Raw genomic sequence first — 22619 nt, forward strand, 5'->3', positions numbered from 1 at the left:
TATTTACTTTGGATTTACATTTGCAGGAAACAATATGTGAACTGGATTTTTGCATAAATTGGTCATAAAATTCCATAAAATCAACAAAAAACAAGCGCAATGTGTTTAAACACAACACAAAAGCGATGATGCATTTGCATGTCTTTATTGGGCACGCCATGTAAACAGTCACAGGGCAGGGTGGGAAAAAAAAGTGTTTCCTCTTTACAAAAATCATTTCAGTTTAGCAGTATTCTTCAGGTTGAGGTCAAGACTGGGCCACATCAGATGGGGTATTTTATTGTTGATTTAGTCCTGGGATTGGGATCACCGTCCTGTTGAACCGCTCAACTTCGGAGTTCCAGCTGGCAAACAGATGACCTTACATCCTGCTGCAAACTGACCTGATAAATTTAGGAAGTGATTTTTCTGTCAATGAATGTAAGCTGCCCAGACCGTGAGGCTGCAAAACCCCATGATGTCCCTCCATTTCAGTTTTTCTGAAGAGCTACTAACTACTTTCAAACACCTTTGGCTTCATCTGTCCACAGGATATTTCACCAGCAGCACTGGCAAAAACATCCAGGTGCTCTTTTGCAAAGGTTTTTTCATATACACTTTCAGGCCCATCTAAATGTTGGGATTTCAGTTTAGCCAACACACTCTTGTGGCAATTTGTACCTATTTTATGTTTTTGGCAAAGTGAAGGATAATTTGTATCAATTTGTATGATCTCCTATACGTTTTTGTACAATCTGCTTACGCCCCATTGGCAGTTAGGTTTAGGTGTGGACTTTCATGCTTACGTTTTTTCTAAAGATCGCTTATTTCCGTACAAATGACATAATATTAGTTTATACAAAATCAGCACTTCGTAAAATAGTTATGTAGATCGGGTTGGGTTAGCGGACTCCAAAAATGAAAGTTCTGTCATAATTTACTCACTTCATGTCTTTCCAAATCTGTATAACTTTATTCTTCAGTGTAAAATGAAAGAAGATACTTGGAAAAATAGAAAAACTCCAGGTAAAAGGTCCACATATTTTTTCCTGCAACTGTATACAGCACTAATGCCTCATGTTTGATATTGCTTTGTGCTTATGACAATATAGTTTTGAGTGTTTTTTTTTTTCATTTACTAGTTTGATAGAAAAAAGTAATACTAAGTTAATTCTCTTCAATTTGAATTTATCCTCTCTGAATCTACTGCTACAATTTCAAAGATGTGTAAATATTAGCCATTTCCAGTAGCACCTCTAAATCCAGCATGCATTTTGCAGTTACAGAGGGGTTTTGGGATCCAGATTCCTGCAGACATGTGGTTATTGGATGCGCGCCTGTCCTCAAACTCCTCCAAATAGACGAGTGTGTGTGGGCCAGCTGTGCCAACCAGGTCTCTGTGATTGAAGGCTCCTCTCTCAGGACTCAGGTATTCTTCTCCTCTGAGAAATGCGTTGGTGAAATTAGAATGTGTTGAATGTGATTCCACAATTTTCACAATGAAGATGTAGCACACAACTGCTTTTCTTAAGACTGTATGAGTCAAAAGAGTGAACTGTCATGTCACATATCAAAGCTTGAGATCAGTTCTGTAACAAAGGTTGGTTTAGGAAAGCTTGAAATTATTCTTTTATTTCAGAGTTTTACATTTAATTTCTCTGTTAAGACGGCTTCCCGCGCTAGATGCATTATGAGAGAGCATCTTAAGCCACACATAAAAGGTATCCTCCCTGTAGAAGCCCAACAGCATGTTAGGATGCTAGCCTTTGATCACTTGTGATAGTTGAGCCAACCTCTCTATTTTGCCGCAAGGAGCGCACCCTCCTTCTGCCTTCTTGATGCTTAATATCAGGATTAAATTCAGCTCTGGAAGTTGGACGTTTAGTTCAACCGGAAGATAAGATGTGGGTAGGCAAATGGACATGTCATCCTGTTTTCATTTGCAGGTCAATAGTTGTTTGCACCTATAGAAAATGCAGAATGTAAGAATTTATCTGTTGTAAAACTAAAGCAAGGTCCAGGAAGTACAAAAGGAAGTACAGGCATAGCCTGCAATTATATGGCCCATTAGTATGTAAGAAGGCAACAGTAATATTGTGAAATGTTATTACAATTTAAAATAATTATTTTTAATATATTTTAAAATTCAAAAATATCAAACCATCATTTGGTCCAACAACTATGGTTACTAAAAATGTGTATGAATATATAAGATATTTACACTTGACAGCTTACCGTAACTTTTATCTTTTGTATATTTTATCTTAGAAAAATACCATATTTTATATATATATATAAAATATTATAATTGCCCCTTACTGTTGTTTTCTTTTGACTTTTATCCATTTCCCAAACATTCTTATTGGGTTTAAGTGGATTATTTACTAATTTAACCTTTTATGGTTTTCCTTAACACTTGGCATTCTGGACTGTGATGTAATATGTCTAGCCTTATATGTCCAAACAGACTTTCATTAGGTAGAATATAATCTGACATCGAATTATACCCACTCTAGAGCACTACAGTCTACAGTCTTGGCCTAAACTTTGATGTTTAGCTTTGATTTTTTTTTGTGTCTTTCCCCCTAAATCTATTATTCCTCTTGCTCTTTCTTGATTTTATGCATTTTCATAATTATTTTGTATTTTTTTATGATTCCCAGAGTTTCGAAGTTCATCCAGACCCCATGGTTAGTGTGACCCACATGGTGCGTGCTGGAGGAGGGGTGTGGATGGCGTTTTCAGAGGGATCATCCCTACGTCTGTTTCACACAGAAACATTGGAACACCTCCAAGAGATCAACATTTCAACACCCTCTGCATATCTGAGCCCTGGCAAGTCCAACATGTGAATTTGGTGCAGGATATGAATTCTGCAAGATAATGTTTTGGCACACAGGTCCTGAAAGGGGCAAACGTGTTTGCAACTGAGCAGGAGTTGGTAGAAAAATGTATAAATAAAATATCAAATAAAATTAAGTAAAACAATTTTTTATTTTAATTATCAATTAATCATATTTTCTTCATAGGTCAAAAATCTGTGTGTGTAACCAGCCTGCTTATCTGCCAAGGACTGCTATGGGTGGGCACAGCTCAGGGCATTATTGTCACCCTGCCAGTGCCCAGACTAGAGGGCATTCCCAAAATAACAGGTGAGCCACAATTTAAACAAACAAAGCACTGCATCCATGCCTTCTTTTTGTTACCAAACACAAACTGTCCCTCTTTTCCATCAGGCAAAGGGATGACGTCACTTAACGCTCACAACGGCCCTGTTGAATTCTTGGTTGCCACCTCCAGCATTTTATCCCAAGATTTTCTGAAGCGGGATTCTACTACGGAGGGTGTGGATTCAAGTGGTGGAGGTGAAGATAAGAAGGTGACAAATTCCTCTCAGGAGTCCCTCCAGCAGGTGGATGGCTCTCCTCAGGCCAAAGCTAAAGGAGTGCTACTGCAGTACCACCTCCGTTCCACCTCTCAGCTCCCAGGAAAGCTCCTGACGGCCCGGCCCGAAGAATCATCCGACTCGACCCAGGACTCTCTGGAGCACACCCTAGAGGACGGTTCCATCTATGAGCTAAGTGATGATCCCGAGGTTTGGGTCAGAGGGCCTGGGCCATCATCAAAGGAAGTGGCACGTAGGGAGAAAGTGACTTCAGCTGCCATCATATCCGGTGGAAAAGGGTTCCGTCGACTCGCTAAATCCTCCAACTCCCCTGACTCCAGTGAGAACACACTCATGGTCTGGCAGCTGCCCATTACAGTTTGAGGCAGTGATTAATTCTTCTTCCTTTGGCTTTCATCAGGAGTTTTTGCAGTGATGGAGATTGTTGGATCATTGAAGGACAAACAGACTGTATGGCTTATGACAGGGGTGGCGAACGTCGGTCCTGGAGAGCCGCAGCCCTGCAGAGTTTTACTTCAACCCTAATCAAACACACCTGAACAAGCTAATCAAGGTCTGAAGGGTTACTAGAAAGCTACAGGCAAGTGAGTTTTAATTAGGGTTGGAGCTGTACTCTGCAGGGCTGCGGCTGTCCAGGACTGGAGTTCGCCACCGCTGGCTTATGAGGATTATTTATTCCTCTTCTCCTCCAGAAGGTTTTTAAGGAATATTCCAGATTCAGTAAAAGTTAAGCTGTGGCAAAATGTTGATTTGCCTGAAAAAAATGTCCTTCATTAAAAAAATAATAATCTTTGTTATTGTGAGGCCCTTACAATGGAATGAAAGGGGCCAATCTGTAAACATTAAAATAATAACTGTTTCAACAGCATAGCCACAGGACTTAAAACAACATGTGTTAACATGGTTTTAGTTTGAAAAAAATAAAACTGCTATTACAGTGCAGCACTGTAAACCTTATTATGAATATAAATGATAAGAATATAATGGATAAATGATTTAGAGCTCAAATAATACATGTTTTAACAGAAACAATTAAATCACAATTAAATGATAAGCTTCACAATTCTTCTTTTAAATCCTAAATTGGCCCCATTCACTTGCATTGTAAATGCCTCAGCGTAACCAACATTTTTGCTTTAAAAAAAAAAAAAAAAAAGAAACCGAGGGACAAGTTAAAATAATTATTTTACTATTTTGGTGGTAATACCCATAATGCCACAAATGCTTTTAAGGAAGCCAGAATATTCTTAATATTCTTAAAAAAGTTAATAAACAACCACGCCATTTAATGTTCATCTGTCATAATAACAGCATGTGCTTGGTATATAATGCACCACAACTGAATATAAAATAATCTCACCTTTTGAAAATATTACTAAATGATTGATACCACCAAATGATCTGCATGCGAGGAATCAGGGTAAGTGTTGTCGTTTGTTTTGTTTTTTCACAAAAAGTAATCCTGAGTATGTATCTGAGTATTGGCTGTGACCCAGTTCTTTCTTGTTTAAATGATAAAAGATATGTTTTTATGCAGCACCACCAAAGCGGTGTGCACAGAAAAGTAAGGTAGCTGAATATTCGGAGTCAGTCTATTTAAATGTGTTTTAATGTTATTTTAGTGTGAAATGTGATAAGGAGAAATTAAGTCTTCGCTGTAGGTACTTGTGTCTGATGGTTCTCGTTGTTCGCAGTGTCACTTTGTAAAAAAAAAAATGAAATCATATTTACAGTGATTGAAGTTTTTGCAATTTTTCCATTACTATTTCATTTCATTTAAAAGCATTTAATTTTAAACTGACTCAACATTAAATGGTATTGTGTGTGAAGAACTGCTGTAAATGAATATTGCAGAGTAATATTTTATGTTGAATCTCAGCATATTTTCAGCCTTTAATCTCTGGGCAGCCACTGCCAGCTCTCACATTAAACATATCAGCAAACGCAGTATGGCGCAGCTCAGGCAGCGGCTAATATATGCACATTGTGACACCAGTGCTACGTGAAGAGGATGCCAAATCACGTCTCTGGCAGACGCGGAGTAAAACTGACATGTTAGGATTTAAAGGAGCTGTATAACAGTCACTCATTGTTCTGGTAGTAGATGTTTTTGCTCATTTAATCTAATTTTGTGCAATTCCTGTTGTGCTATTCAAGTAAATGACATGATGTATTTAATTCATTCTCAAATGCATCAAGCTAGGCTGTTATTGAATATAAAAGCTATTATGTTTGCAGAAGAGAAACTTTGGTTTACTTTCAGAATGGTGTTTTTCTCTATGACAGTAAGTTTCTTTTGTCTTGTGATTAGTAAGGAGCCTCATTTAGTTTGAAGAGCTGTTAACTATGCTTACATCAAAGGCTTCTAATTAGAGATGTTTGATTACTTTGTGTCTAGTGGGAAATCAAGAATCTCATTATTGCTAATTGAAGGACTTGATCAAGATAATGCCCCTCCTTTGTAAAACTTAAATAGCAGCACAATGTTCATACCTCTGTGACTATGGAGGATGTGCAAATAACTGTACTTAATTACAATGTGTGTTGATTTAAGATGCTCTGTTAAAAAAATCCTCTTAAATTTATGGTAAAAATAGAAACCATATAGTTTCAAGTATATTGCTAATTCATAACCATTAATTTTTTTATATAATGTTAATATATAAACCTGAACTAAACAGCATAAAGTGTAACATAACACCCCGGATGTACATAACTGATAAAAATGAACTATTTAAATAAAACATTTGAATTAAAATTAAATTCTGAATGTCACACACTGCATTTTATTGACCCACAAAAATCATACTTTGTACTTATATTTATTTTATTAATATGTATGTTTTATAGTGTGTGAGCAATTAACACGTTTTTCCTGTTGCATTTTGTACATTATTTTGTACATGTATTTTATTTATACATGTAAAAAATACTGTAAAAAAATGCAACAGGAAAAACGTGTTAATTGCTCACACACTATAAAATAAAACATACATATTAATAAAATAAAAATAAGTACAAAGTATGATTTTTGTGGGTCAAAAAATGCAGTGTATGACATTCAGAATTCATTATTTTCTCTTAATGTTTTTACAGTGTGGGTTGTGCTTCACTGTTTTTCATTTTTCTCAACAGTGTGAATATAAGAAAAAGAAAAGAAAAGAAAAAAGAAACTGCTGAGAGAGAGAGAGAGAGAGAGAGAGAGAGAGAGACAGAGAAAGCTTTTCTGGAAAAATGTCTGACCTGATCCTCTGTGATCACAATACACTGGGAGTAGCCTAGTATCTAAATGTCATGGTGTACCATAGGCAATTTGCGGGTGGGACATGTCCCCAGCACTTTTTGCCAAAGTCGAATCTGGCCACAGCACTTTTTGAAAGCCGCTGAAAAAAAGCATGCAGAAGGCTTATAACGCAAAGTAAAAGTGTCTCTGACCTGTCTCCATTTGTTCTTCATAATTAGCCAATTCATTCATGTAACATGAAATATATTTGCGCTAGTCAGACAGGCCTGATCTATAAACCTTGTCACACACATATCAGCATTTATAAACAGTAAACGGCGTAATGTTATGAGCAAAGAGCGCTCCCTTTATAATTACTGACAAGCTGTCACTAATCTTATCGCGATCAAGTTCTGTTAAAATCAATGAATCTACACCAAGTACCGTATTGACCCGAATATAAGACGATGATTTTTTTCTTGGAAAAACATCTGAAAAAACGAGAAGGGTGTTCCTGCACAACCGGAGGCTGCAGTTTCAGGACCGCGGTTCTAGGACCCTATGCTTTTGTAACAGCGCCACCTACCGAATTGGATAATATAGCGGAGACAAAAGAAAAAGAAAACCTTACAGGTGCATAAGTCGTGACTGTCACATTAGCCTGATGGGACCAAACTCCCTTTGTGATTTTAAAACGTAAGACAGTACCCAGATTTGAAGACTACAGTAAGATTTAACTTCTACTGTTAATAAGATTTTGGTAGGCTACTATTAGATGGATAGCCTAAATGTCCTAATTCAGATGGGCTACCTGTTTATTTTTATTTTTTTAATGGTATATCAAAAAAGTGTATATTTTTTAAATGTGATTGTTGGTACATTTTACCAGTTTTTACCAAACTTTCAAAACAAAAATTAAAATAGGAAAAATATGCAATATGAAAATAATTGAAGACAAAATGTGTTTTACTGACAAAAAAACAAGATTTGTTTTTTAAAAAGCCTTTTTCCCAAAGGTACATCTGGAAAAAGGGGGTCGTCTTATATTCGGGCCAATACGGTAATGAATCTCTTATTTAAAGTTGCATCATGTTTACACTTCGCAAGTGCACAGTAGCCTACTCAGCGCGGACTAAATCGACGCATTTTGAGCAGTGAGCTGCTGAAAAAACCCCCAGCTAAAACCAGCCTAAGCTGGTTGGCTGGTCTTAGCTGGTTTAAGCTGGAAGCAGCTGGTTTTAGCTGGTCTCCCAGCCCGACCAGCTAAGGAAGTGGCCAAAACCCCTCTAAAACCAGCCTGCTGACCAGCTATGACCAGCCTAGACCAGGCTGGATGACCAGGTAAAACCAGTCAACCAGCTTAGGCTAGTTTTAGCTGGGGGTTTTTTTTCAGCCTTTAATGCCTTTGATTGGCCATTGCATTCATGAAATCAACAGATGTGTCTGACTGTCTGTGAATGGTTACATTACTCAAGGCAAAACACGTTGGAAATAGAAACCTTTGACGCTTTCCAGAGCACAGACAAATGCGCACTGCTAGCCAAATCGGTTAGGTCAATATGTTATTATTTATTACAGCTTCAACTGAAGACGCTTACCCATCACCTCCGTAAAACCAGGTCTGCGGGGAGGATTGCTTCGCTGTCAAAATTCTGTACTGCAGAATTATACTTTAGAAATCATGAGTCGGAGCGCAAAGAAAATATTTTTATCTTAAAAATGATCAGTGAGGCGCAATTGATTCAGAGGATGGCTTAAACACACTGCCGGTGTTCTGACGATGTGTGCTACCCTGTCAGATTTTGCTACCTCCCATTAAAACAGATGGTAGCATAATTCGATAGCGAAAAGTGCTACCTATCTGATGTTGCTTCCAGCATGGTATTAATAAGGTGTGAGGCTTTATTAACATGTACACCTACCCCAACCCTAAACCTACCCTTACAGTAGGATAAATACAGTGTTAGTAGCATAATCTGATAGGTAGCATTATTTGTCAGAACACCTGGACCCGTTCGACATCTACTGTACCGCTGTCGCACGTGTTGTGCGGCCAGGGCCGTTTCTAGCCAATTTGACGCCCTAGGTGAAATCGCTATTAAATCGTAAAAAACGCACACCTTTTGGACAAATCTGCCACAAATATTTGGACAAATGTGCCACAAATACTACCTAAACAAAATACTGATTTTGTGCACTTTATTTACTGTACCAACATTTTAAATTGGCCTTTGAACTTAGCTTTATTGCATGGCAAAAAATAGTGTTACCTTGCCAAAGCACTGACAGAGCCCACTGATCTAATGGCGTTGTTGAGCGCTCCAAATGCAAACTTTGCATGCAACAATCAGGCAGCAATTAACAGCACTCTGATCTAGTGGCATACAGGCATCGTCAGATTGACAGTACTCTAGCCCAATAATGTTGGGGGATCCAGTGGGGGCGGCAGTCATATTTCAGGGTGACCGTGCCCCTCTTTATCTCAACCCTGCTAAAAGTGCCAGTACGTGCGCTCATTGGCGCCCCTTCAGCTAGTGGCGCCCTAGGCGACCGCCTAGCTCGCCTATGCCTAGAAACGGCCCTGTGTGCGGCTACTGTAGGCCTACATTACGCATCCAGTCTCGAATGCATTGACCGTAAAATAAGCGAGAACTGACGCTGAGGTTAATTTATACATATTATAGCATATTTCCTGCTTTCTAGCTGCCTTTTCAGTGCATCCAGTATTGATTGTAATCAGCGTGCAATGTATTTGGTTGCCATGACTAGATGTAACCCTACCCCATCAAAACCTCGTCCCGTCCCCACCACTTTTTAAGGCAAACTTACGCTGTGATCTACCCTTTTATACTGTGTTTGTGTGAGTGCCCAAAACCAGAGTTCCATCTATTTGGATGTATCTAAATTTCTATAGCAGTATAGGCTACTGTGCATTAGTAAACCACACAACATTTTCATTCTAACCTTACTACTAAGCTTTTTCAGACTAACCTTACTACGTAAATAACATAGAATTACGCGTTTTCCCCTAGCAGTCATTTCTTCAGATTGCTCGAGGTTATTATACGAGTATGTGTGCACGAGCGAGTGTCAGTGACTGCGCGCGCACGAGAGAATGAATTCATTCAAATCTGTTGCTTTGGTGAATCTCCGCCCGACGGAGCCCAGAGAGATGCTGCTGCTGCTGCTGCTGCTGCTGCTGCTCCCTTAGAAGGACACCATGAGAAATCACAGGGAGAATTGCGACGAGATACTCAATATCTCAGCTTTGTACGGAGGATGACATTAACATAATATTAAGATGGAATACTGACACTCTTGCGCCATTGACTGATATTAAAATAAGACAAAAGAGATGAGTATAATTACTTTATCTTTGTTCCTGTGTGCTGACCTACTGGACTTCGTTATAGGTAAGTTTTACTTGAATTATGTATGATATGAGCAGTCAGCAGTAAATGTGATAAAGTCATGGCATATTGATATTTTTTTTCTGCACTTTAAGAGTCGCACTTTGGACTAAATTTATTTGTCTTTAACTTTATACTGTGCAGTTTTAAAGATTTTAGTAGGCTGTCAATACCAAACCACCTAAAGCACGTCTGCACTATATTTACAGCCTCAGGCTATTCTGTTCCACACTATATGAATGCTGTATTGATTGAATGTTTTCTAGATTGAGGTGGCTTGTCCTTTAAACTCAGGTGCACTTGTTTAATGATTTTAATGGGTGGTTATTTTGAGGATAAAGCTTAATCTTTTGTCCTGACACAGATTTATGCTGGGTTATCTGCACTCTGAAATAATTAAAGATCATTGATTGCAGAACAGTAGTGCAGTAGTATCTACAGAGCAAGCAAATATTTAATATTATGTAATGAATTTTTTTTTTCATTTGAGGGTAAGTCGTTCATTATTTCTTTCAAGCCTATGCATGTATAAGAGAGACCGTGCTTGTTCTTTGCATGAATCAGTAATTGCAGCCATCAAACTCTTTACTGTAACTCAATAATGCTGCCTAGCATCATGTCATGTCTCATTCACTTGAGTCAAGCACTTAATGTCACCGGTCAGATCATGTTAGAGAGAAGCTTTCAGAAGTGCATCATTAGCAGTGTTTCTTTATTTGTAATCATATGAATGTGATTTAAGCCTTATGTTTTTAGCGTTAGTTCTCTCCAATGCTTTGGAACAGATATCATATTCAAGTTTATTATGATGCATAGCATGATTCTTGGACTTAGCTATTGTTTAATAAGGTTTGGAGTGAAAGGTTGACAGAATTGAAAGTTACACGGGGGTAAATTATATCGATACTCATAGCAGTTTAGTAAAGATCATGACTTTACAGCAAATACATTTTCAAGACTGGGGCAAACTCATGAATATGTGGTGTGGGATTGTCATAAACCCTCAAAATTGACATGGTCTCCACTCACTATGCCTCCTAAAGGACACTCTGTAGCATCTGCTCAGTAAAGGACGGCATAAAGAAGTGCATGCCTGAGGGTCACAGGACATTCCCAGTGTCCTGTGCTGCATGTGGGGCAGCCTTGTTTGATGGAGAAAGTACCATGGATTAGGGAAAGAAGAAAAAACACAAACACATACATTGAAAAAAATAATCCATTCACTTACGTCACAGTTTTAAAAGCCAATACGGTGGAGCAGTGGGATTTTTTAGGTCAGTGAATTTGTGACAGATTATAGGCCGATTGCCTCCCACTCTGATGCCTGTGCTCGGTACATGGTGACTGTTTCAGTGGAACTGCAGCACTCGGCAAGACACGGCTGCTTTGCATGGTTGTTCAGCATACAAAGGCATTTCATGTTTTCAACATCAGATGTTGGTAAAAATATGAGTAACAATTTTAAACTAAGCCCTTTCACTTTATTAGGACAGGGACACAGCTCTGGCAGCACTGATTGCGGGAAGACCTGGAAGTGATGAAATATAGCTTTAGATCTTGAAGCATCAAACTACACAAATAATCCATCTTTGTGACAGCCATTATGTAATACTGTAATACGCTGAACAATGTGGGTGTGCAACATTTTTTCAAATCCATTCTTAACAGATGGGTGTTTGATTTATAGTGTAGCATTTATAGTGTAGTCTATTTAGCTTTGCTTTTCTTCTGTTTTGTTTGTGATTTGTTTCACTTTGCTTCTTTTCATTTTACTTTTTGTTTCTTTACATTTTGTTTAATTGTGTAGTATTTATAGTAGATTTTGCAGTGATTTGTTTTTTGTTTAGATTTGTTTCACTTTGCTTCTTTTAATTTTACTTTTTTGTTTCTTTACCATTTGTTATTTTGCGTAGCTTTGATGTTTTGTTTCACTTTGTTTCTTACTTTCTTTAAATTTAGTTTTATTGTGTAGCATTATAGCGTGCTTTGCTTTGTATTTTTGTGTTTTGTTTGTTTAGTTTTGATTTGTTTCACTTTGCTTCTTTTACATTTATTTTGCTTCTTTACATTTATTGTTTTGCTTTGCTTTGCTTTGTGTTTTGTTTCGTTTTGTTTTACTTTGCTTCATTTCATTTTACTTTGTTTCTCTTTTTTTGCTATGTTTCTTTGCATTTAATTGTTTGTTTTGTTTTGTTTTGTTTCATCAAGAGGTAAAACAGGAACATTCGCTGCAAATCAGACAATACATTACAATATAGGCACACCTGACAGGTATGCACTAATGAGAGTCTGTTATTAAAGTTTTCTTTCTTTTTTTAATTATAGAAGTGAGAGTAAATCGATGCAAAAATTGTTTGATATTAGAAACATTGTCTGCAAAATAGATTGATTTTAGGTCAGTCTTTTTGGATCAGTGTTTTTTCAAGCAGTTTGTTTTTGTTTTTTTTATGCACTTTATTTTGCTTTTTTGTTTTATCATAGGTGAGAGCAAAATTTTTTTTGATTCTAACATGTCAACATTTCACATGTAATATAAACATTGTTGTAGGAACAATTTTTATAGATCAATGTCATTACAAGCACAGGTTGTTGAATAATGGCTAATCAGATATACCTGTCAGGTATGTGCTGATGAAAGTCTGTTATTTCTTGCCGTGAGGAGATTAAAAATTAACGAAACATAGCACTGAGACATCTTCTTGCAGACTTCCCAAAACATCCATTAATATTGTTTTTTGCAATCATGCTTTTTGATCTGAAATATTCACAACTTGGAGCAAGGGCTCATTATATGCTATAAATTCACTGTCACTGCAGTATGACCTCTCTTGGGGGAGGTTTATATTTTGGTCTTCAAAAGCACTCAGTTTTGCTAACTTATGACTTAATGATTTCAGAAATGAGGTGAGTACTGTACTTTTGCTGGGACTCATTGCTGGTAATTTGAATGGGATTTTAAAGGAGGGCTGTGCAATTTGATGCATTCAGAAAGTGACACTGCTATCTTTTTCCAGGTTATTTAACAGTCACCATTGAGCCTCTCCCTCCTGTGGTTATGGGGGACACAGTGACTTTGAAGTGCAATTTCAGGACGGATGGCAACTTACGAGAGATTGTGTGGTTTCGGGTAAGTGGGGTCCGAGCTTCATCTTTGCATGATACGCTTTACTTTCAGCATCCTGAAAAAAAAAATCACTTGTTTTTCTGTTCTTCAAACTGACGTTGTGAGAACAGAAGCGGTCAAAAATATGAAAATATATTCAGGATTAAGAGTGAACGCCTCAGTGATTTTAAGACGAGCTGTTTTCATTTTGTCGTCACACAGAGCCATAAGTGTGGCAGGATTGATGATCCAACAGATAAAACATTAAATTAAAACACATCAGTATGCCAATATATTTCTATGACATTTAAAAACTCTCATAAATGATCAGCTTTTCTGTATCTCTCCCCCTCCACTGGAAATCATACAGAGGTCACACATACTAATAGTGGTCCCAAAACTATTTGGACACTCAAGCCACAATTAAAAAAGTATACATTTATTTGTATTTGATAACAAAACATCAAAAGTTTTATTTATTATATTTTTCAAAAGTAAGACAAAAGTATTGGACAACAAGGTAATTGATTTGATTCCTAGGGAATGCATGAACTGATCAAAACCGAATCTTAAAAGCAATGGAAGTTTCTTTGAATCAAAATGTCTGCCAAGTGCATAAATGTAAATGTGGTTGTCAGATGTTAATGGATCATGTCCATAGTTAATGAGATAATCTGACTTCATACATACACTAAAAGTTGGTTAAAAACCATAAGTTATTTCTGAATTTACTGTACTAGAACTTGCACCACAGATGTCAACTGATTTAATGCTGGAGTTTATATCTTATTCAAAGAAATTCATACATTTTTAAGCAGGATTTGAGTCCAGACGACAGCTAGACATTTAAAGTTAATTATTGCAAATAACCAAACATTTACTGTAAGTAGGAAACATTTGAAGAGTTTATTTGCAAAAACAGATAACTCCGTTTTTAACATTTTCAAAAATCATGTTTTTTTATTGTTATCATATTTTTATTGCGTTTTATTGTGTTAGTTAGCCGTATTTTTTAGTTATTTTTTAACCTAATCAAAATAACCCAACTGCAGTTTGATTGAGATTAATTGGAATGCACAATGAAAAAACTGGATTTTGGAAAATTGTTAAAAGCGGAGTTATCTGTTTTTGCAAATAAACTCTTCATTTGTAAATGGCAAATTATTTCTCTTAACTTACGTTTTACCCAATACATGATAGTATATTGTCATTGTTTTCAAAGGTGATGGAAGGTGGAACGTCAAAACAGAAAATTTTCACCTACGACGCCATGTTCAACACCAATTTTTCTCACATGGAGGACTTTCGCAGACGAGAGGACCTTGTTTACCAGTCAACTGTCAGGTTATAGTTATATCCAGCAGAGCACAGTTTATAGTGGATATTACTTGGCTTTCCTCTCAGCACGCACAGTGCTATTTTTATGACTGCTGTTGTGTGTTTAGACAGATTGTTCCTCACTGTTCATAGGCTCCCTGAGGTTCAGATGGAAGATGATGGACCATATGAATGCCATGTGGGGATCTATGACAGGGCATCTAGAGAGAAGGTGGTCTTGGCATCTGGGAGTATCACTCTTAATGTCATGTGTAGGTTCTAGTTATAAACCGTCATACACATAACATAGTGATGTGCTTTAGTATCTGGTTGTATTAACATAAAATCCACAATAACTCTTATAAAATCCATAATAACTCTTAGCCTTTGACTTTAAAAGGAATAGCTCATCCAAAAATTTAAATTCTGTCATCATTTACTCACCCTCATGTTCTTTCAAACCTGTATGAACTTCTTTCTTTTGCATAACACTAAATAATTTTGAAGAACAATAACTTTGAACCAAATTGACATTTATTGCATGGACAAAATTATCTTCATTTGAGTTCCTCACAAGAAAGAGGATTGGAACAACAAGAGGGAGAGTAAAAGATGACAGAATTCTTATTTTTGTGCGAATTGTGTGAAATGATCATGGAAAATTCACGAACTACTTTAAGATGCTTATTTTGATTCAGCAGTTTTTATCTTAATAATATAATAACAGCATGTATATCTTTTTGGTGTCAAAACCAGGACAAGATTTCAAATTCTCAGTCTCTCTTTCTTAATTGCTTGTGCAAGTACCTACATGCCCATAAAATCTGGGAATATTCAGCAGGGTATTCATGCAATTTCCCTCTGCATGCACTTGTAAATTAATGTGTCAATCGGATGTAATATGCCATGACGAGTAAGTGAGATACCACAAGCTAGAGTTCATTTAATGGCAGCTAAGAAATCATCAGAAAGATTTTGCATGGATTACTGACTTAAAACAAGAGATGCTGCTATTGTGATATAAATCTTGCCTACTAATGCACTTTGCTTATAAACTGAAAGCTAATTAAATAAGGATCTCCTGGCTCCTGGTGTCTGAAGCACAAACGTGCCCTTGAGAGAAAGATACTAATAATTACTTTGAATGCACTGTCATCTCTCCTTATCTCTTTGAATTACTGTAGTGAAGCTATCGATTTCTAATGAGTTTTCAGTGTCTTGTTTTTCTCAGCTCCACCAATATCAATATCTGTTGAGGCGGCAAATCAGCCAGCTCGCTTCAGTCTCTACGAGGCTCAAAACTTCACGCTTGTTTGCATTGTAACTGGAGGAAAACCTGCCCCCGTGGTTAGTAGAAGAATAAAATACAAGCTCTAAATTAAAACCTAAATAAAGACAGACATGTACATAGCAGGGATTATTTAAATGGAAATGTGTTTCATTGCCGTTTAGTTGTAACCTTTTGTAATTATTTCTTCACCAAACTCAGGTGTACTTCAAGAGGGATGGAGAACTTATTGAAGTCCATCCTTTCACGTCCACTGAGAAAGTGGAAAACAGAGGCTTGCTCTCTGCCATGGATAACCAGCCGCTTATCAGCCGAGAACTGGATGATACAAAAGTGCAGAAGTCTGTTTCTTTCCTGGGCCCTTACAGCGAGCCGGTGCGTCTGGATAAGGACCGGCCACAGCGCAGCTACATGTCTGGAGTCCCTGGTCAGGAGGAACCCAGTCCCACCACAGAGGTCATCCCAGAGACTGTGATCAGCCGAGAGTTTCCCCGCTGGGTGCTGAGCTCAAGCCCGCTGTACTATTTCAACCATACACAGTCTGAGCTGCATGACGGTACTATGGAGGTCCAAGCTATGCTGACCTGGCACCTGAACCCACAACTGGACAATGAGGCTCTGTTCACCTGTGAAGTCAAGCACCCGGCTCTTTCCATGCCCATGAAGGCAGAGGTTACGCTCTGTGAGTGTATATACGTTACCAAATACAGTTATGGAGGGGTCTGTTTAAGTATGTTTATTAGGGTTGCACAATATATTAGTTATTATGGAGTTTTTTTATTTAACATTTGAATTATGTTTGCTCCTTTTTCCTGTTTTGACATTTAGATTGCCTTTACTGTCATCTAACATTCACTTAATCTTCAAATTTAGCAACACGTTTAAATGTAATCTATATATATATATTTAATGCAAGTTACTGACTGGTTGAACAAGCTAAGTTGACAAAAATACTGAATCCAAGATTTGATGATAATATAGAATAATGAAACATTTACAAGCAATTTTTGAAATTCCGTTCATTTCTGACCGCTAACACCAAATAAAGTAAAAAAAAAAAAAAAAAATATATATATATACTGTATGTAATGGAACACCTTGACTCTCTGCCTCCTCTGACATATTGACAACAGTTTTATTTCTCACTGTTTTTCAAGCTGCTCCAAAAGGCCCGAAACTCTCTGTGGCACCAAGCAGAGCGAAAGTGGGAGACACGGTTCACATCAAAGTGGAGGGATTCCAAATGGGGCCCAAAGCGGTACAATCATAAAAGAAGAAATGTTTCTAGTATATAAAGTGGTGTAAACTAATTATTTGTAAACAGTGCAACTTAACAGTAGCAGTTATTCATGTTTTTGTCTCGGCAAGATATGACTACTCTAATTTGAATGCACGGCAACAGCAACAGCTAATGTTTTACATTATAATGCCTACCAATGTCTTTTGGAAATGTTGAACTAAATAATTAAGTTGCTTTTGATGATTTATAGTAGACCTTAAATGTCTTTGAGAGCTTCTTTTGAAAACTGTTTAATATTCTCTTCAAGTATAATATATATGAGCAAATGAATACTGCCAGTGGTGTTTAGCAAATGTATGATTAAAAAGAGTCTCCCAAGCAACTCCTCATAAATATTTTAGCTTTGTTTGTAATTTTTCACACTTGAATGCAGAAAAATATAAACTATATACTCTGCATGTTATGTTGGGTATAACCATGCTCAATGTTTTAAATATCTGAAGTTTTGAATGAATATTTTGTTTTTCTCTATGTGCTACAGAATAAAGTGTTTCCAGAGCCTCTGTTCACATGGACACGTGTGGGAGGACCTCTGCTGGATGGAAGTGAAGAGAGATTTGGGAAAGTGCTGGTTCTGGAGAGAGTCCCAGCTGAGCTCAACGGCTCCATGTATCGCTGCACGGTCCAAAACCCATTGGGATCTACCAACACTCACACCCGCCTCATAGTATTTGGTCCGTATACCAGATGCATCACACACAATTCATGTGGTCTGTAGCCAACACTCAGATGCCTCATACTGTTCGCTTTCTACCTAAGATGTGTCTGCTTCACAATGCTGGATCCACATCTGACACTGTGTTTTGTCTTTATCCAGCACTCGCGTGCATTAAAATGTTCAGACCATTCCCAAACATTCTTATTTCTTACAGTATTTTGTTTGTACCCAGTAATTAAATGCCCCATACTGTTTAGTGAGATGTAATCGCTGTTAGGTGTTTATTTTCAAAAGACATCGTGTTTGATCAGTAGACAAAAAAAAAACTAACAAAAATAACGGCGCACAGTGTATGGTCAGTTTGTGATACCAACATGCATAACCGGCTGCCATGTTGAGATCACATGACCAGCAATGACGTGATGAAGTTTAATGGCAACCTCTATAGTCCCATTTAGCCACTTATTAGCAACCGCCTTTTTCAATAAATGTAAAAGCTTTAAAAGGGGTTATTACTAATGTGTTTTATGTTGTAGAACAAAACATGAAAATATCTTGAGCTTGTGTTAAACACAGATCTTATTTTATGCATTTAACCAAACCCCATTCAAAAAACCCATTGACTTCAGGACAATGCAAACTTGTTTTTTGGTTTTGGCCTACAAAAATCCCTGCAGCACTATTAATCATGGCTGAATGCAAATAGGGCATGTCTACAATGGCATTAATAACTGCTAACTCACTTTTGCGTGATGGTGCATTCGCACCACTAGATGTCTGTATAGGTCCATGATGACCAGAATATCAGCAAGTTCAACATAACCAAAATACTGAGTGCACCTTTAAGGTTACATATTTCTATGCTTTTTTTATTTCTATGTTTTATGTGTTTTTATTGATAACTTGTACAGTTTAACTAAAGATTTTTTTGTTTTTTAACAGAAAATCCCAGGATCAAGAAGGAGACTATAAATCTGAACTGTAAGGCACAACAACATCCTACACATGAAATATCCAAAGGTATTCTAGATAAACTCTCACGATGACGGTTAATTAATTTTCAGTTGGCGATTCTGCTGGAGACTTGCTTGGACCCTCGCTGATGCTGCTGCTGTTGTCATTGACTGTGGAGTTAACATGAGCACAATGGGATGCACTTTCCATTAGTACCCTCTCTGATACTCTGTCAGCTCCTCTGCCATCTCTCTCGCTGTCCAGCAGCTACTCTATAATCCAGGACTGAGATTTCAGCAGAGAAATATGTGCTCAGGATGAGAACGATAATCTCAACCCACCCTGACCACCCCAACCATGTGACTACGGTTCAGCTCAGTTTGTTCCACACCTGTTTTGTCATAATACAATGACATATTCATGCTTTGAATTCATTTTTTACATTGTATTTGTGCACAGCTGTGTTGCAGAAAAGGATTAGAGTGAAGTGGAATGGGAGACGGCCCACATAGATAATCCTGGACATACATTACAGCTTTCATCATTCTAAACAGCTTATTGTAATGTCATTTTATTAATGGTGTTCCTTATATCTGAGCTGTTGAGCGCAAAATCACTTGATTTCATGGCAGAAGCAATTGAAAGTTGAGGATCAGATTCACCTACTGCATATGACTTCTAGATGACAGTATAGATTACCTTACCGAATACCTTTTTTATGCATAAAATGTCCATAGACCCTTTTGGCTGGTGTGTACTAAGAACAGTTATGTAATACATTATAGCGCAATGTCATTATCTCTGCAGTGAACAAGGTGTGTTGCTACAAGAAAAATTAAAGGCAAGTTTTGAAATTTATTTAAATTATTTTGTTCTTTCATACAAAAATTTGTATAAAATGTAAATGATGATGTGATGCGAAATATGGCGGCAAACAAGTCGGTTGTCAATGGTAACGAGTGATGCAAAATTAGTTTAATAATTTTCTATGCTGTATTTCAATTACAAGACATTATGTATGAATGAACATACAAATGTATAGTTAATCAATCACCTTTCACGGTTTGCTTTATTTGAAATAATGATTATGTTAGCATGCATAAAATGGATATAGATCAAATAATATAACATAATTGTAAAATATAGTAATAATAATAATAAAAACAAAACTAATGTATTATTTTTCAACATGAATGCATGACGTTTTCCTCATTCACCGAGGGGTTGGAACGCCGTAAACACCTTTTGGCCAATAACATTTAAGGACACGAAAACAAGTACTTCTGTTATGGTTTAGTTATAATATATACATGATAAATCAGTTAGGTTTGGATAATGACCCAGCTAACAAAAATATGTTCTAAGAACGTTTTGCTAATGTTCCAATTTTAGTTATAAAAACATTAATGCTGTTTTTTAAATGTTTTAAGGGACCGTTTAAACGTTAAAGGAACGTTCCATTTGATAATTTTGCAAACATTATGGGAATGTTAGGGGGGAATCTTTCGTTAGGGGCGAAAGTAACAAAGCGATTTTCTCAGAGCTCTGACTACATGTTTGCATTTCAAGCTACGACAGCACGTTCAGAACGCATCCCTTGATGGAGCTGGCAAATATCACGTGATTTGATCATCGTTTCCCGCGGTTAGAACACCGGAAAGCTTTTTTCGAGTACGGTAAGTAAATTACTGAAGCGGTACTTTTTTCTAATTACAAATTGTGTTTCTCGTTTCATGTGTCACAGTAATGGTCAATCTACAGGTAATTTAGTACTGTAACAAATCCTGAAGTTTGCATTGTCAGAGTTCTTCAGTATAAAAGTAAATCAGGTTTAAATGTCAGGAGTTCCTGTCGGGACGGAAGTAACACTTGTTACTTTTGTCCCGCTACAGTGACCAGTGTTTCTCTTGTCCCGCTGCTAATGTGGTGACTTTCTGTGTCTTGCAGCATTTATTAAAATATTTATGTCATATTATACCAACAGAATAGGCCAAGAGTGAGGGTCGGAAAGACAGACAGACGTCTGATTCAGCCATTTTTCCTCTCTCCTGGAGCGGAAGTTTGAGTCACATTTAAATCAGCTGATTTCTGTATGTGACCATTTATTAACTCAATCTGTTTCCATTTACCTCAGTCACTTTTAGGTTTTAGCCATACCTTATCTTTTTCACCTCCACCTATGAATTTGCACTGTATGCATCCTGATGTTTTATGCACATTTTGAATTTATGCATAAAAACAACTGGATGGAAACATGACTACTGTTAAATTATGTCGAGAATTTATATTATGCTAATTTAATGTAATTTTCATATTGTTCATACTTTTGAAAAAAAAAAGTTGTATAAAATGGATTGACAGCCAATAAAAAAATATATATTCTAAACAATTCAAGTTTGTACTGTCGGGTTACTTTTGAAACATTGATTAAACCGAAATGTAACATTTTATTTTTTGCAAAGACAAAATATGTTTGCAGTTAACAAGGTCATAGTCAGGCATATATAATAAAAACAAGAGTAACACAAAAAAATCTAGCTTGAATTTTTGTGTTACTTTAGTCCCAACCGATAGGGTCAAAAGTAACAATGTGCAACTTGTGTTCAAAGTGAAATTATACTGAAGTCGTTCTACATTTGTACAAAATACCACCTGGTATTGATAGATCACACTTATGAGTTACTGACCACAGCAAAATATATCTGTCTAAAACATCTTTTAAAATTACCTTTTTTTTTTTTAATGGTACTTTCACCCCTCCCCTACTTTTGAATGTGGTAGCCTAACAAAAAAAACATTAGATGAACAAACATTCTATGGAAAAGACAAACACCATGAACGATGTATAAATAATATTTTGTGCTGTTTTAAGAACATCATTAAAGACCACATAACTTTGAACGAATGTTCTATTAACGTCACTGGATGTTTGTTCATAACACAGAGGGAAACTTGCCAGAACTGAGAACGTTCCCTGTTAGCTGTGGAACTCGATATTTCCACTTGAAGGCCACATTTGGATTCTTGCTAGTGAGATATTGCTTAATTAACTTTTTTGAATCGCTATACTCTCAGAAAAAAAAGTGCAAAAGCTGTCACTGGGGCGGTACCTTTTCAAAAGGCACACCTTTGTACCTAAAGAGTCCATATTTGTACCTTAAAGGTACATATTAGTACCTAAAAGGTAAAAAAGTGTACCTTTTAAAAAGGTACCGCCCCAGTGACAGCTTTTGTACCTTTTTTTCTGAGAGTGTATAAGTGATTTTTTATTAAGTCCACAGAAGTTTTTCACATTAAGTCGAAGAGCAGCATTAAATTTCAGAGATATTGTAAATAGCCTAAATGAAAGAGTTGGATGACAAAATAGATGCACATTATTAATGTGAGTCTCCCAGCAGTGATGAGCCCCTTTAAGTGTTTAAAGGGGTCATATGATGCGATTTAAATTTTTCCTTTCTCTTTGGAGTGTTACAAGCTCTTGGTGCATAAAGAAGATCTGTAAAGTTGCAAAGACTAAAGTCTCAAATCCAAAGAGATATTCTTTATAAAAGTTAAGAGTCAGCCACACCTACCTAAAACGGCTCGTTCTAACATGCCCCCACATATCTACGTCACGATGTGGGAAGATTTGCATAACGCTGCCCAAATGTTCACGCAAAGAAAGAAGGCGTAACTTTTATTCTCGCTGTAGTATTGTTGCAAATAATGTTCTTTTTAGCAGCATCATATGACCCCTTTAACAGCGACCAGCATGACTTCACGTATAATGAGAGTATAACAGTGCAGCGCAAAACATGAATAAATGTTTCACTAATTATCTCTCTCAATCTTCGTACGACACTTGCAAGAGTCCCGTCCCGCCTCTTGATAAGTGCACGGATCCTCGCTGTTCTTATACCGTTCTCCATGCGTCACGAATGCGTGTTAGAGAGAGAGAGAGAGAGAGAGAGAGAGAGAGAGAGAGAGAGAGAGAGTCACACA

At 37.0% G+C, this 22619-nt stretch overlaps 2 protein-coding genes across 2 annotated transcripts in view; both read left to right on the forward strand.

Moving 5' to 3' along the window:
• The window catches only part of LOC107687400 (rho guanine nucleotide exchange factor 10-like protein), a 43806-nt gene extending 39895 nt beyond the window's left edge, over window positions 1–3911 (forward strand). The window contains exons 26-29 of the mRNA XM_016484717.1: window positions 1260–1408; window positions 2643–2814; window positions 3009–3131; window positions 3216–3911. Of these exons, the coding sequence (XP_016340203.1) occupies window positions 1260–1408; window positions 2643–2814; window positions 3009–3131; window positions 3216–3748 (977 nt within the window). The 3' untranslated portion in view covers window positions 3749–3911. The remainder of the gene's footprint in view (window positions 1–1259; window positions 1409–2642; window positions 2815–3008; window positions 3132–3215) is intronic.
• Window positions 3912–9751: 5840 nt separating this feature from the next.
• Window positions 9752–19493, forward strand: LOC107687403 (immunoglobulin superfamily member 21-like). Its single transcript, XM_016484721.1, has 10 exons — window positions 9752–10021; window positions 13033–13145; window positions 14344–14465; window positions 14592–14710; window positions 15670–15785; window positions 15928–16408; window positions 16884–16984; window positions 17508–17700; window positions 18627–18665; window positions 18749–19493. Exons 1-10 carry the CDS (start codon window positions 9964–9966, stop codon window positions 18823–18825), a joined length of 1419 nt encoding a protein of 472 aa, XP_016340207.1. The 5' UTR covers window positions 9752–9963; the 3' UTR covers window positions 18826–19493.
• The last annotated feature ends 3126 nt before the right edge of the window (window positions 19494–22619 follow it).

The sequence above is a fragment of the Sinocyclocheilus anshuiensis genome, unplaced genomic scaffold (assembly GCF_001515605.1).
Source record: "Sinocyclocheilus anshuiensis isolate Anshui unplaced genomic scaffold, SAMN03320099.WGS_v1.1 scaffold1114, whole genome shotgun sequence".
NCBI classification, from domain to species: Eukaryota; Metazoa; Chordata; class Actinopteri; order Cypriniformes; family Cyprinidae; genus Sinocyclocheilus; species Sinocyclocheilus anshuiensis.